General features: G+C 45.2%; 1 protein-coding gene across 2 annotated transcripts in view; it reads left to right on the top strand.

Annotated features, from left to right (window-relative positions):
• Positions 1-16,670, top strand: part of LOC147888807 (beta-hexosaminidase 1-like) — a 231,326-nt gene that overhangs the window by 120,553 nt on the left and 94,103 nt on the right. For both annotated transcript variants that reach the window (XM_087392236.1, XM_087392235.1), the window contains exon 9: positions 7,689-7,789. In XM_087392236.1, the coding sequence (XP_087248362.1) occupies positions 7,689-7,789 (101 nt within the window). The remainder of the gene's footprint in view (positions 1-7,688; positions 7,790-16,670) is intronic.

The following is a 16,670-nucleotide window of genomic DNA, read 5'->3' as shown; positions in this document are numbered from 1 at the left end:
CGGGACTGTTTTGGCTGCGTGTATCTATTGAATCTCGTGCCTGGCAACTTCATCCACACCCTGTGGAGGTACAAAATCAACCTGTGGCTGAATCAGGGCATGTGGATTAGGAGGAGGTTGCTGTAAATTCTGATTTACAGCATGAACCTCATCTGGGGAACCAAATGCTATAAGAAGCATCCCCTCAAAAACATCATCTGAAGAAGCTGGAATATTAAATTCAGCATGTGTATGTGCTGAATTCTCTGTAACTATAACATCGCTACTAACAAAAATCTTGCGAGAAGCACGATTGTAGAGACGATAGCCTTTGCTTTGTGCCATCTACCCAACAAAAATGCATTTAAGTGCCTTATCTGACAACTTGTGTCTAAACTCCACAGGCACATTCAAACTCATGAGACATATACTCCCCCCCTCTATCTATGTGAAGTGTCTGCACCTTGAGTCTTGTCTCATTCTCAGCAATAGCCACAAAGTGTTTGAAATGCATAAACACTTCTGATTTTGCCTTAAGACCATAGACCCAAGTGTAGTTGGCGAAGTCATCTATGAATGTAACATAATAAAGATAGCCCCCAAAAGCAAGTGTCCTCATGGGACCGCAGACATCACTTTGAATGAGCTGTAACTTGCGTGTAGCTCTCACTGCACCATCTTTCTTGAAGGGAAATCTATGCATCTTGCCAAGGATGCAGCCGTCACATGCATGAGGAGGAGGTGACTCTAAAGGACACAATGCATCAACCATATCATGCTTCTGAAGTGTCATTAAGCTGCCATAGCTCATGTGCCTATACCTGGCATGCCATAACTCCGCATTCTGCATCGCAGCAGTGGGAGTGCTCACTGAAAGTGCTAGATCGGATCTTCTCTCATATATATCAAGCTGAAAAAGACCCCAATACAAAGTTCCAGACAACATCAAAGCATAGTCATTCTCTTTGTCTCTGACTGCACACTTAGCATCATCGAATACAACCTGAAATCCTCCTCTATTGAGAGAGGACACTGAACGCAAATTCATCTTTATACTTGGCACATAGAGAACATCTGAAATTCTGAAATCTGTGCCATCAGTGGATGTGAGGACTGAATAAGAAGAATTATTTGCACAAGTCACCTTCTTTTTAGTAGGTGGAGGATGCAGAGATGCAGAAAGGCTCTTTTTATAAGTGATGTGCTTTGAAGCACCACTATCAAAATACCGAGTATTCAGTGTCTCATTAACACTGAGAGAGCATGCATCCTTTGGAGGATCATAACTACAAGTCAAGAAAGCATAAGGGTCATCCTCAATAGTGGCTGTAGCATCTGAACTACCCACTGAAAAATCTGAAATGCAAGACACAAAGGCACAGTGCTCTTGCACAAAGTTGGCTGTAACATCTCCCCCATCATATGCATGAGGAGCTGATGCATCTGACACGGCCATACCTGAATCTCTTTTCTTTTCTTTTCCCATGGAAAGCACTTTACATCAAGAAGGATGGGGGGGATATTTTGGTCATCATTCTTTATGTAGATGACATGCTGCTCACAGGGTCAAATGAGGAAATAATTGCAGATTTTAAAGCTGAGTTGAAAGCTGAATTTGACATGATAGATTTGGGCATGTTAAATTTTTATTTGGGCATCCAGTTTATACAAGACAAGCGTGGCATTGTTATGTCTTAATCCAAGTATGTGTAGAAGCTCTTGGATGGGTTCAACATGCATGTTTGTAAGCCTATAGCCACTCCCATGGAGCCGGGAAGCTTACTATGTATGATGCAGGTGAATTAGTGGATGTGACACTCTACAGCCTAGTTGTTGGATGCCTCATCTACTTGTGCAATACACGGCCTGATATTCAGTATGTAGTATCTCAGGTGAGCAAATATATTCACAGCCCAATCGGCCAGGGGATCCTCCATTAGTGAAGGTCCAACGACCACCATTACCCTTGCGTCAACAATGCGCCTCAGGAGCTCTCGATGTTACGATGACGGAAGCTACGGAGGGTAGCCCGACAATGGTTGAGGAGAAGGGGATCCAGAGCCCCAGTGTGCTTGATCAGCAAGGCGGGCATGTGATTGCCCCTATTCCCTCCGGGCCCACTCCCCCTCCTGATCCCTCTCGCTCTCCACGCCCCCCCCCTCCCCAAATCCCCCCCTCGCCACTCCTGCTATGGTCATGCTCACCACCCGTCCCCCTCCCCTCGCCCCCCCCTCCACCCTGCCCTCCCCCTCCGTAGCAGCTTCTTTAGCCTTCCCCCCCTCCCATCCCCCTATCGGACCTGCCTCGGCTTCCCTGCCAGAAGGCAAGGGCAAGGACACGACCGCGTCCCTCTCCGCTTCCTCGTCTCAGCGTCTTGTACTCCTCCCTTCGTAGCCCTCCCATTCCGGGTGGGATTAGAGGGAAGGGGCTCCTCCTCCCGATCAAGAGCGCAAGGACGGACTCCTCCCCCCCCCACCCCCATAGGATAGGCAGAGTCAACAGGCTAGAGCCCGTCGGCACCCCTCTAGATAGGAGCAGCAGGCGGACTGAGTTTTCCTACCACTCCACCCAGACCCGCTAGGTTCAGCAGGGCGCTAGGATGACAAAGTAGTTTTTTCAGACCACTAGACCCTGATCAGCAGGCACGCAGCTATATCGATTACGGGATGCGCAGGACATCTGGCACACTGATCCACAGGAGATTGTAGAGGTGACCAGGGTTTCTATAGCCAGCTCTTTCAGGTAGAGAGGGTGACTCCAGCTTGCCTTGTGGCGCGTGAGTTAGTTTGGGATCATGTTCCGATAGTAGTCTCGAGAAAGTTGTGCAGGAGACTCGAGGAGCCTTTCATGGATGAGGAGCTTTGGGAAGCCCTCAAGGCCCTTAGTGTCCTGGCGAAGATGGCTTCACCCCGCCGGCCTTCTTTCGTAACTTCTGGGAGATCATTGCTAGCCCTTTCCGCTCAGCCTACTAGGAGATCTTAGACATGGGTTCCCTTCCTCAGCCCTTGAGCGGGGGGTGGATTTGTTTGATCCCAAAAGAGGGAGGTAGGTCAGACATCCAAGCCGTAGAGACTGATCACCCTGCTGGACACCGCATAGAAGATCCTTGCTAAGATCTTGAGTTTGCGGTTGTGGCCTCATGTCACTGACATCATCCATGATACACAGACTGGCTTTGTACAAGAGCGCAGCATCCTGGACAACATTTTCATGTTCTCGGAGGCAGTGGATTGGGCGATGGAGGAGTTACAGCCTTTGGCCATCCTCCTCTTGGATTTTGAGAAGGCTTACGACAGGGTGGAGTGGTCTTTCCTAGAGGGCACTATGCAGAGGTTGGGTTTCTCAAACCGATGGATTAGAGGAGTCTCTGTGCTCTATGTGGGGAGCTCTAGTCAGATGCTCATAGGTGGACACACGGGTGAGGTCCTCTCTCTCTCTCTCTCTCTCTCGGTCCGCCAAGGCTATCTCCTAGCTCCCTTTGTTTTCCTTTTTGTGGCCTAGGCACCGGGCTACTACTTAAGATCGTAGGTGGCGGGCCTCATAGGGCTGAGGCTTCCAATCAGATAGGAGGAGCTGTTGGTTTCTGAGTTTGCAGATGACACAGCCTTGTATGTAGAGGGCACCACAGTGAGCTTGGAGAGAGTCCAGGGATGTCTATTTGTTGTGAGGCCTCGGGTGCACAGATCAATTGGACAAAATCCATCAGTTTCTTCACAGGCTATGAGAAGACACAGGAGATTCGAGAGTGGGGGAGTGCCTTTGGCTTCCGCTAGATATCGCGGGCCAGACAGCGAGATACCTCGGGTGCTAGGTGGGTATTGATATTACAGTAGAGCAGCAGATCATCTCAGTTCTTGAGAGTGTTTGGCAGCAGATCATCCCAGTTCTTGAGAGTGTTCGGCACAAGCTTCTCTATTGGAGCTCGGCCAGACTCTCCCTAGCAGGCCGTGCCTTAGCAGCAGCAAACCAGATCCTTCTTGCCACGGCCTGGTACATTGCCTCCTACTGGTGCTTCACAGAGGGTGCATTGGACAGCTCTGAAGTTTGGTTCATAATTTCCTTTGGGCAGGATCGGACGGCACAAGGAACACCAGGGCCGGGGTTGCTTGGCACATGGTGATCATGCAGTAGGCATTCTGAGGCTTGGGTATCATTGATCCGAAGATGCAGAGCAGAGCCCTCTAGGGTAAGTTGGTTGTGCGCGGCCTCACCCATGGTGCAGACCCCTGGAAGCACCTCTTACAGTGAGGGCTTCTCAAGAACACCCCACGCACTGGGGGTAGTGGCAACACTCACACAGATGGATCTTCTCAGAGGCCCCCCCCTTACCGGGAAGGGTTCCCCCATGATGAGGAGCCTCCATAGAGTCTAGTAGAGATTAGCACGGGGCCTCATTCGTGCTCAGCCCTGTTGCAGAGAGGAGTTTGAGTGTTAGCCCCTCATTTGGCACGCGGAGATCAGGGATCAGGATGGACATATGCTTGGACAACGGACTCACATTGAATGGGCACAGTGGGGCAGTGGCCTGGCCTTCCTCTTTGGAAGATGGAGCAGATTACCCATGGAGGTAGAGGCGAGGCTTGAAGCCATAGCGCATATGTGAGGGGCAGGTCAGTGGATGAGGGAGATTGACCTAGCCATCCCTGAGTCTTGGTGGGAGGGACTACACATGTGGATGGACAGCAAATGGTTAGGAAAGTTTTCTCGGACTGGGGTCCCCTTGAGGATGAAGATTCAGCAAGGCAGCATGTAGCCTGGTTTCTTCCATGTAGGGCCTCGAGGCCTACTCCAGGCACTCACTGAGAGAGACCCAGAGATGGATGGGAGTCTAGATGGGATTCATTGGCAGAGGATCAAAGTGGTGGGTCGTTTGGGGAAGGAGTGGCACATTGATCCTCCCGGCGTCCCAGAGGAGGATGCCCCCTGATGGTGCTTCTGGCTTTGGGAAGGTAAGCCCCTAAGGGAGGTCTAGTGGGACCACGGAGAGTGGTTTTGGCCTTCCAGGATTGGTCTCACCGAGCAGGTGGACGAGGTGCCCTTCTTTTCCTATACCACTCGGATTGGCAAGAGGCTTCAGATGGACTCTTCGATTTGGACCCCTTAGAGGGAGAGGTGTTGGGTGCTCCAGAGGGTGCCGCAGGAGGTCCGTTCTAGGTTTTGGACGTGTCTATGGTTCATTTTGCGGCCGAGGAAGATCTACTTCTTCTGGTTGGCCGTCCACGGAGGCTTGCCCATAGGCTCGTGGTTGGAGCAGATGCGGGTGGAGGGGCAGTTTCATTGTTGCTTTGCAGGAGTTCTGGAGACGAGATCCCTTACTGCCTCTAGAGCTGTCGTAGCACAGTGAGGATCTGGATGGGAGCCCTCAGGATTATGACTCTCATGCAAAGCCTTCAGAGGAACTACACGTGGGGGATGGCGGCCTGATTGACTGAGGGAGGTCACGCGTTTTAGATTGATGAGGTTTCTCCAGCTTACCAGATATAGGGTCAGAGCATTCAGAGGATAGAGCTGGTCAGTATCACGGCGTGGATTATTTGGGTTGCTCACTGTAGTCTGGTGATGGGTGAGCATCCGGCTCCACCCTTGGCTACCTTGGTCGCCATTTGGCAGGATATCATCTACACCCTGCACTCCACCTGGGAGCATTGGACCTCGGGCTCTAGGGCGACTATTGCGAGGCGCACATGTTTCTGCAAGGGTTGGCCTGCAGGAGTTTTCTACATATTCACTCGGTGAGGGATTCGCTGGTTGTATAGTCCCCCCACCTGGCTGTTAGCCCCTATACCAGAGATTCCCTAGGTAGTGAGCCGGGTTTCTATGGAACAGGCTGGTTTTCTTCTTTCAGCCTTTACCAGTTTTTTCCATACTCAGCACCTTCGGGGCTGCTGTTTTGTATGAAGTTTTTCAAGCATTAATAGAAAGTTCTTTTCTTTGAAAAAAAAAACCATTTTTCCAATTCTTCCATCAAGCTCCTACCTAGAAAACTCCACGATTCTAGAACCCTGCTACAATTCATCCACAAAACCCTCAAAAAACATATTTTGTATTTCTCCAATCAACCTCCTACTTGAGCTTTCCTCCCCTTGAGAACTTTCACGTGGGCTTTTTACCACTCAGTCTGTCATTATGTCAACCTATCAAACAGCCGACTACCTTATGCTTTACCATAGCATCAAATTTGCACCCTACTCTAGAAGTACAAATTTCCCTAGTCACTGGTTTTAGTCGTTCCGCCTTGCCACTCATCACGTACTCCCACTACGTGCCTCCCTTCAATACTCAATTGCAGACGTCACCTACCATAGCATCCATCACCTTCCTTCTTGGCCACTGCATCGTCTGCGAAACACCTTAAATCTCCCCTTTGGTCACCCGTCAAATACTTAAACAAGATTTCCATGAGACATTTTCCCAACTCCTAACGTTGCTTCACATCAGCTACCACTTCCAGAACGAGTGCTGCTCTACCTCATACTTCCTTCACACAAACCTACCACGATTGCATGATTCATTGACGTTCATTATCTTGTCACGAGAATTTGCTCATGAGATTGTTGGCATCAACCAAGCTATGATTTTATTATTAACGATATCCTCGCAGTGGTGTTTGTCGCCATATGTTTCCAGCCGGTCAACCATCACTTCTGCAAATGCTTCATTAGGCTAGCAATTCTTCTCCCCATCAGCACATCAATCCTGTGTTTGCTTGCAAACCTTTGAAGCCATACCTTGCACCATGAATTTCTCTCTCTCCTTATGACCATCGCTGTCTGTGCTATGCTTCGTGCCCAGGATGCCAGCAAGGGAGAGTGCCATCTAAACACAAACTGTATTTTTCATAGCCATAATCCCCCCCCCCCTTTCCCCCCCAAAAGAAGAAGAAGAAGAAGAAGAAGTAATTATAATAAAATAAAATAAAAAATTGTACAACGCCTCTCCCCAATTCCCCAATGTGGTCCTCCCCCTGCTCCATGGTGTCCTTTCCCAAAAATCCTCTCTCCAAACCTCTCAACCCTTCTCTCTCCCTACCATTTACACGTCCCTTGTCCTAAAATCAAGTTTCAACCACTCTACCTACACAATCCCCCCCCCTTGCCCCCCCCCCCCTCCCGCCCCCTCCCTGTCTTCTCATAGGAACACGTCCCCTTACATAGCCTGGGCTCTGGTGACCTGATTGGCATGGAATGAGTCACAGCCAGAAGCCCCCATGACCCCATATTTCCCTTTGGACTCCATAGTGGAAGTGGGTTTACAAAGAAACCTGGTACGTCCTCCCGCACCAGTGCCATTAACTAAACACCCCATATGGCCATTAACTAATTTTCACCTAACACTGCAAATGGGCTTATTAATTTCTTCAATTCTATTTGCTTTGCATGCTGTCACTATAGTTGGTTGAGACCTGGATATGATCTTGGATTGTGCTTTTGTTGGAAGTTTGTATTATCAATGTAACATCTTACAAAGTTTGTGTATGGTCGCATATGTGTGATGTATAAATAGAAGGAACGCACGTATACAGAATCTATTGGCAGTAATTGATCCAAAAGCCTAGTACACCACATATCCATGAATAGTATATGGTATTTTTAACTTGTAAAACTATCAAAACAAGCTTGATTTTCACTATGTACTGTTCCTTGTTGTGACACTTGTGAAGCAATTGACATTTTAACACACCATTTTATTAAGCTCCAACTCTGTTGCAGGGGTTATGGATATCCAGAGTTGTGGCCCTCAGCTGAGTGTCGGGAGCCTCTTGATGTGAGCCAAAACTTCACATTCACTGTTCTTGATAGCATCATTTCTGGTAAGGTGTTTATATTCAATGTTCAACCCCATAACCTGGCATGCTGATTTCATCTTCAAGTAGTCAAATTGAAAGGGTTGCTTTTAAGCAGCTCCCTAGACTGTGGATGATTTGATCACTTCATACCTTACAGAAAATATGTTACCATGCTGTGTTACTTGTACATGTGCATTTTATTTTCAAAAATGGATATAGGGACAAAAGGGAATGGACATGGGAAGAGTTCACCTTCTAGTGAAATAACGAGATTTGTTTCATCCGGGATCAACATTAGCACCAGTCACATGAATGGTCAGCATACTTAGTTTGTCCTCCTTCACAATGAGCTTCTGCCATGGCCAGCTGAATATGAGACAACACTACCTCTAGCTTTGTAAGTCACTCTTGGATTAGTGAGATGAAACTTCCAACATGATCATCTCTTGAATTCCACACTTGTAGAATCCAGCAGCTGGCCTGGTATACTTTCCATTCCCTTGTGATTATGATAGGACTGTTTAATTCTAATAAGAATAATAGAACTTTTTCATTGATTACAGGCAACTCATCTCTGCATACAATGGGCTTAATTTTACTAAAAAAGAGATAAGGCAGTCACATAATGATTGTGTTTAGCAGCTTGAAAGGAAGAGGCATCAGCCTGTGTATGCATTGAGCATCTGCCTAGAACATATTTGATTCTGATGATATCTGCAGATAGTTGTGGGAGATTCATAGGTTCATCATAGGTATACTGTAGTACACCCATCCAGCAGGGAGACACTCTTATTTTCATATTTCTTAGAGGATAAGGGTGAAGCTGAAAGATAAATATTTGTCTCCTGGGATGAACGCTTTAAGAATAGGAATAAAAGGGATGACAAGTGAGTGAGCATTTACATCATCCCAACAGAAGTTGCTCAGGTTGGTAGAGAATTAATACACAAAGTAATCCTCATGTTCTTATATGTGCTTGTTTTAGATAGGACTACAATGATAAGGACAACATCTGTGAAAAACGAAATTAGTGCAGGAGAATATCATTAGCTGTCTTCAATTCCTCACGCAGCTTGGTTGCTTCTTTTCATGCCCCTTCTCAACAAGGAATTAGGCCAGTATTTCTCTAGGTCCTTGACCAGGAGCACATCCCAGGCATAGGGCACCAGCATCAACATAAGCAGATGAGTCAGCAGTTTTTCTTCTTCTTTGAGACAAAAACTGCCTCCCAACAAGAGAAGATGATGATCATGAGACCAGGTCTGGAAAGGCTCTTGCCCTCCTCATTTCTTTAGACATTTCAACTCATCCTGGTCCAATGAGCATGTCCAGGGGCAGTACTGCAGTTAGTGGTGGAGGCTTCTTCAACCTCAACCCTCACTTCACCTCTCCTGCACTTTATCACTTAGATCTGCTTTCACGTGCCTCATGTGAGGTGGTCAGAGAGTGGTTCAAATACAATTCCTTTCTCAGACTTAGATATCCATGCGTCTTGCTATAGCTCTTGCTACTACTTAGAATTGTCAGGATTTTGTGCTTGTCATGGATGAGTAGTGTGTTAATGCATAGCCAGTAAAAGGCAACAGCACATATGGTGGGCTATCCTCAGTGAGGTTCACATCTATAGGACCCTGGTCTGAAAGATAGCATCTAGCTCATTCAAAATTTTTTTCTCTTTGCCTTATGTGAAGCTCGGTATAACATACATCCAAGAGGATTCCTTCATGGCCTACTAATAGAATGTTTTGCCAGGATTTACATCTTTTACTTCAAAATTCAAAAGAAAAAATATAAAAGTCTACTATGTTCTCAATATATTGTAAAACTTGAAAACCTAGCTCCATAAACTTTCGTCAGGATTTTGTATTAAATATATAAGTATAGCTTCGATAAAAACATCCATGAATGGAAGAGAGTGTAGGAACCAAGTGCAAAATTGTTCCATTGATTTGAGAGAAAGTCCCCTCATTTATAGAATGGGAGAGAGGGTGGCCTAGATCATAGGCACCTCTCCTACATAGGCAATCATCCCTATATCACAGGGACTCCTAAATTTAAGGCACCTCCCCATGTGGGGGCCTTTGCATTACATCATCACTTATGTCATAGTCTAGACACATCATAGCATTTAGTGTGCTACACACACACACACACACTTTTTTTTAGTAAAATCCAGTGCAGTATATTTATATTCTCATAAATTTACAAGATGGGAAGTCTCCAAAATGGAGAGTTTCCCAAAGATCAGAAACATAAAAAGAAAAGCTCTATGCAAGAAGCATGTATATCCCCCTCATGGAAGGCATCATATAAGGATTGCCGCAATGAGGCTTGGAAAGATTCATATGACTTGTGAATCTGCTGACCCAAGTATGCCAAATTATGTTCACTCCAGATTGTCCAAAGAGCCCAATATCTCACCCATGAGAAAAATAGTGAGTATAGAGACAGAGACCTCATAAATCTGCCAAATAACCAAAAATGTTTCCCAAATCTGTGACTCGGGAAATGGAGCCGAAGATGATCTGAAATTCTCCTGAGGAGGTTCCTAGAACACGAGCAGTGCCAAAACAAATGAGGGACAGTCTCTGAAGGAGCCTAACATCGTAAACATGTGGATGGTGCAATGTGACGTTTGGCAAGTGTTATTCCCACTAACAATGTGCCTGTCATGCATCTCCAAAGAAAAAGTCTTTGCTTCAAAGGCATTTTACACTTCCATAATATCCGGAGATTCTTCCGCCACCATGAGAGGGGCTTCCGGATATGCCACAGAGTATTAGCATATTGCTGAATCCATGGAGCAGGCTGAAGAAGCCTGTAGGCTTTGATGGAGGTCAAAGCAGGCAGAGGAACAGGATGAGAGCATGTAGCAGAGGGTTGCAATTGCCGCTGTCTGTGTCAGCCACAGGAGGAACAGGTAGAAAAGGATGTAACAAATCAGCAATTTTCTTCCATATCAACCTATGATGCATTACCAATGCATAGGAAGCAGTGGCCTGAGGAAAAGATAAGACAGAGCCCTGATCATCTACCACATCATTTATGTATCTAATTCCCAATTTCATGAGATTGTATGCCGAACAGGTTTCTGTAAGGCAAGTGGAATGTCAAAGATGGCACTCCAATGAATACTACACACACACACACACACACTCTTTTTTAGTAAAATCCAGTGTATTTATATTCTCATAAATTTACAAGATGGGAAGTCTCCCACACACTGACATTAGACTTCAAAAGAGAGCCCAATGGAAGAACTCAAAAACAGGTAGAGAACACTTCAAGGCTAGTAGCATCCAAGTCCCTTGCAGCAAAACTGTCATGTAAGGATTGCTTGAGGGACATTTTGAAGAAAATATATGCCTGAGGAAACTGTTGACCCATCCTAGAATGCAGTCTTTGTGTCCAAATGGTCCATAGTACCCAAAAGTGAGTCCAGTGAAAGAAGAGGAGGAATGGAGACATCTGAGATGAGAGGCATCCAAACATCCAGAAGAGTTTCCCAAATCTGATAGAGGGAAACCGAAGCCGCAGCAAATGAGAAACACGAGTGATCAATATGGAGAGTGTGGGCAAGACCATAATAGGTGAGGAACTGTCTCGCAGTGATGAGAGCAACGGGGGCAAGAAGGGGAAGCAATGCGGCGTGCTGCCAATTTCACCCCAATGGAAAAGGCTCCCACTATACATCTCCGAAAGAAAAGCCTCTGTTTCAATGGCAATTTGGCTTTCCAGATTTTCATGAGTCGTGATTGCCACCAAGATAAAGGCCTATCCAAATTCCAAAGAGTGTTGGCATGCTTGTCAATCCATGGCGGTGGAAGAAGAAATCTGTAGACCTTCGAGGAGGTCGGATTGTGCATTGAGAGCGTATGATTACAGGAGGTAAGGAAGTCAAATTCCAGTCCATTAATCTGTCCTGTGCAAACAGTGGAGGAACCGGAACAAATGGCTGCAACATAGTTGAAAGTATTCTCCAAATGGACCTATGATGCAGACCCAAGGAGAATGTCCTGCAAGCTTGTGGAAATGAAAGCATACAACCTTGTTGATCCACAACATCACCAACAAATATTATGCCCAATTTCATGAGATTGTATGCTTTAATAGGTGCCTGTAAAGCGAGAGGCAATTCAAACACCTTGCTCCAATGGATGCTTTCCAAGCGAAAAGAATTACCATGATGAGAGGAAGCACCTGTCCATTTTGCATATGAGAGAATTCTCTTCCAATCATGAATAAATGCAGTAGAAACAAGGCAACCAGGAATTTTCCCTTGAAATGTAGTCATGACTGCTTCCCAGTGATCTGTAATCCAATGCCCATATGCATGGGACGCCATGTTTCCACACATAGCTTCTAACATAATAGCCCATGGTTGTTTTTGCTGAAAAAAATCAGCAATCATAGTGCTCTTTCTTGCCAACATATGAACCTGGAGAGTGAGAATATTCAGCCCCCCATGAGTCTTGGGTGAACAAATAGACTGCATAGGTAGTAGTCGCAAAGCCTTTTTATGAGATTTGCTTTTCCAAAATATCTCCATAGCCTGGGACATATAGGAAGCCAAATGCTTGAAAGACCAAGGAAGAAGAGGCAAATAAAATTGCACATATGCCATAATGATGGACTGTACTATCCGAAGTCGAACATGTAGAGGCCAAGTGGACAAATGCTAGTATTCCAGCTTCTTGTTGATCTTTTGAAGCACCCATTTGAGCTGTTGTTGCGGGGTAATATTCCAGCCAATGGGGTAGCCTAGATGCCTGACAATAGTATGGGAAGAGATAATGTGGCCTGGCCAGAGAAGTGCATGCCAATCAGCTTCTTTCAAAGCTAGAAGTTTTGATTTCTGAAAATTGATATGCAGTCCAGCAGCTATGCCAAAGTCATTCAGTGTATGCATCAAGTGACAAAGGTCACTTTGAGAATTCCTGGGCATAAAGTATGAATCATCAGCATATGCCTGTGCAAGAAATGACTGTGCCCCTGGAATTTGCAAGCCATGAAGCTGTCCTGTATCTGCAAGATAGTCCATATGCAACAGTAACGGATGGGTAGCAATGGCATACAGTAAGGAACTAAGAGGGCAACCCTGTCTCACTGAGCGGGTCATAGTCCAGGTTCTTGACAACCCACCACCAAGCAAGCACTGCGCCGTGGCCTGAGAATAAAGCCAGTAGATGATATGGATGAGCCAAGGTCCAAATCCCAATTTATGCATAGTCTGAGAGATAAAATCCCGATGGACAGTATCAAATGCTTTCGCAATGTCTACTTGCAGAATGAGAACATCTTGTTTGGCATACTCAATCGCAAGCAAGGCATTGGAGATATTGTCAGTGATCTGCCTTCTGGGGACAAACCCATACTGCCTGGGATGAAGTCCTGCTTGCAAAAAGAAGCGAACCCTGAGGACAATCATTTTAGCAATGAGTTTGTAAATGACAGGCATGAGAGATATAGGCCGCCAATCAGCCATCGTCTCACACAACCTTTTTTTGGGAATCAATTTTACTAGGCCATGTTTCCAGGATGGAGGAAGAGATTGTTCTGCCCAAGCATGATTGATCATTAGAAGGAGAGTGTTCTTGAGATCACCCCAAAATGCACGCAAAAATTCAACTGTCAATCCATCCCAACCAGGAGAGCTGCTTTTGCGTAGATGACTCAAGGCATCATCCAGTTCACTAAGCATAAAAGGCTGCTCCAATGCATGGGCCTGTTCCCGAGACAATATGGGCTGGACATGCATAAGAAATTGAGACCTAGCTGCATTTACTTGCGTCAAATGATCAGGCTGAAGAGAAAGGAGATGCTGGAAATGACTAGAACATTGCAATTCCAATTCTGATTTGGAAGTAGTCCAGGTGCCATCATCTTTCTTGATCCTGCAAATATCCTCCTTTCGCCTATCCGCATGGAGACTTTTAAAAAAGGCTTTGGAGGAGCAGCCCTTATCCAAAAGGGGTTTCATGCGAGCTCGGATTTGCCACTTCTTTAATTTGCGAAGATCATTTTGGTGGATGATATGAACCGCATAAGCACAAGAATCCTGTTCAGAAGAGGTAAGCTGCCTATGAGAACTGATTGCATCCATTTGCTGCTTGTGAGATTGAGCCCATTTCAGCTTGAGCCTGAGGTTTCCCATGTAACTCCGTCCATAGTCTTGAATAACAGCCTGTAAGCGATGAGCAAGACTAATCCAAGCAAAATCCATATCCTCCTGAGCATGTAAGAGGAGGGGACGGACAGCCATTCTCACCATGTTCTGAAATTGTTGATGAAGCAAATAAGCACTATTAACATGGAGCAGGCGACGACCAAAAAAAGGCATATCATCTGTCAGACGTGCTATTGATAATGTCAAGCATACTGGAAAATGATCAGATAGCAAGAGGGAGTGATCAACCCATAATGTACATGTAAAATCAGCATACTGCTGAGCATGCAGCAAATACCATCTGTCAAGTCGAGCCCAGTAATGAGTAAAGGCATTGTGATGATATGTATAACCCATATCTGTGTCCCTTGTTGAGAGCCATAGATCTTCTGCATGCAGAGATGAGAGCATATCTTCCCAATGTCGAAGCTCAGTGGGGATCATGTGAGAACGATGAGTGGTATTGTCTTGAGTGGGGACGAGCATTTTCTGAGCGAAATCTTCCGAGCGTCCGAGCGAAGGAAAAAAAAAGCTTCCAACTATGCATAAATATGGCAAAAATCGATCAGAAGAAAACATAGTTTCACTTAGAAATATGCAAAGTATTATAGCAATGCCTATTTTATACAAAAATCTTTAGGTGAATCTGTAGGAATGGTGAGAGCATAATGGGATGGCTTTTGAAGAAACCCACATGTAGAGTAGACTTCTCTATGAAAATTCCCTTATGATCCTTCTTACAACTTTTACTTAATAGGGGGTGACATTGAAAACCCTCTCTCAACCTATCTTCATGAAAGAGTTTCTTCAAAGAAAACTCATTGAAGCAAGCCATCCAGGTAGTTTCGCCAGCGAAACCCCTTTGAAGCAAGTCTCCCAAGGTAGTTTCGCTGGCGAAACTACCTTGGACAGCACTTTTAAAAGTGACATAACTTTCATATCCAATGTCCAAATATAGTCATTCAACCACTCAAATTGATTGGAACACCCCATTTGAGCACATCTATGGAGTTATATTTTGGAAAATCTTTCATATATAGTATTAAATATTACATGTATTTTATGAGAGTGATATATAAGCCCAAGTTAATACTTATTTATAGTAATTTAAACTTCTTTAGAAACATGTCCATAAATATGCTATAAAAACACTAAAAAGATATTGCCATATGATATAAATGTGTTAATAAGTAATTATATATGCATAGTATTATTACATTGAGAGTGATTATGAGGAATGTTTCTTAAAGGAATCAACACTTTTTAAAGGTAATAACAGGGGTACAAAGGGATGTCTCTAAATAAGAAAATTATGTTGTGTAAAAATGAATGAGTGACTAGTCTGTATATTTTTTTGATAAAGGGATCTAGTTCTAGTGAAAATAAAAGTGTAAAAACCACGTTTCCTAAAGAAAAACATTTTTAAAAATCTCTTGAAAAACACGCTCGGATAAACCTGCTCATAGGTTTTTGCTCATAAAATTGACGCATCCGTCTTGAGTGGCGGGCGAGTTGTTAAAGTCTCCACACAAAAAAGCATTGGACAGCCATGGATATTGTTTGAGGGAGGCCCACATTTGAGCTCTAGTCGCAGAGGTTTGTGAGGCATAAACAGATGCTATTTCATAGAGATCAGCCTGCCAGATGCACCTGATCACCATCCATCGACCCTGAGGGTCATTGTAAGCAACCGTGGGCTGTATATCATGTTTTACCAGCATGCAAACCCCCGAAAAGTGCATTGTACCAGCATAAAAGATATCATAACCAGCATAGTGGCCTTGCTGGCCAGCCAAGAAGTGTTGGTTGTGTTCCTGTAAAGAGATCACATCGGGATGCATTCTATGTACATAATGCCAGAAAAGTCTCCACTTATTGACATTGCAAAGACCCTGAACATTGTATGTGATGCAAGTAATTGAAGTAGACATAGAAGATATGTACAGTCAAACCAAAAAGCAGAGTAAAGTATAAGCTGTCAGGCCTCAGCCATGACATCAACATCCACCTGGGCTCCTGGATCATTAGCTCTATGATCCTCATCATTGTCACATACAGGGATGCCTCTTTTTAACACATCAACCCACAGTTGAGAAGCAAGGCTGTCAGCGGGGGTAGAGGTCTGACCAGGGGTAGAAGTTGAAGCATCCCAATGGCGAGATTGTAATGGACGTGGTTTGAGAGCGAATGCCTTTTTGGGTTGCTGCCAGGCACCTTGGGGAGAGGCATGAGATTATGAAATTTTGCCCTTCCCCTTATCCTTTTGCTTAGCTGAAACCTGAACCACATTTTCTTTGGAAGGGACAGATTTGGGAGCCACATCACCCAGTTTAGTAGGCATTGCCTTAGACCCCGGGGCATAAGTTGGAGGGGGAGTATTTTTTGGAGCAATAGCTGTGGGTGGGAGCTGATGCAGGACTGCAGGACACTGTGAGGCTAAGTGACCAAACTTATGGCATGTGAAACAAGCACCTGCAAAAACTCCCCATTTCAAATCAAAATATTTTTCACCAAGGGGAACATCCTCCACTTCTACCGCAATGGAAGGAGGGGTTGGGTGATCTGTATCCCAAAGAATACAAAAGCGATTGCGATTACCCGAAGGACGGGGTGGGCATACAACTTGCCCCAAAGTGGCTGCCAAACTTGGTAACTCAGCCCTCATATAGTCGGGAAAATCCACTACCTCAACCCATACGGGGCAGTGATGTCGAATGAGGCTGTGGTAATCCTTGTTTG

Source organism: Dipteris shenzhenensis, chromosome 21, assembly GCF_047967505.1.
Source record: "Dipteris shenzhenensis isolate YYH24624 ecotype China chromosome 21, Dip_SZ_1.0, whole genome shotgun sequence".
Classification (NCBI taxonomy): Eukaryota; Viridiplantae; Streptophyta; class Polypodiopsida; order Gleicheniales; family Dipteridaceae; genus Dipteris; species Dipteris shenzhenensis.
Note: the sequence above shows the minus strand (reverse complement) of the source record. Positions and strands in the feature narration are given on the sequence as shown.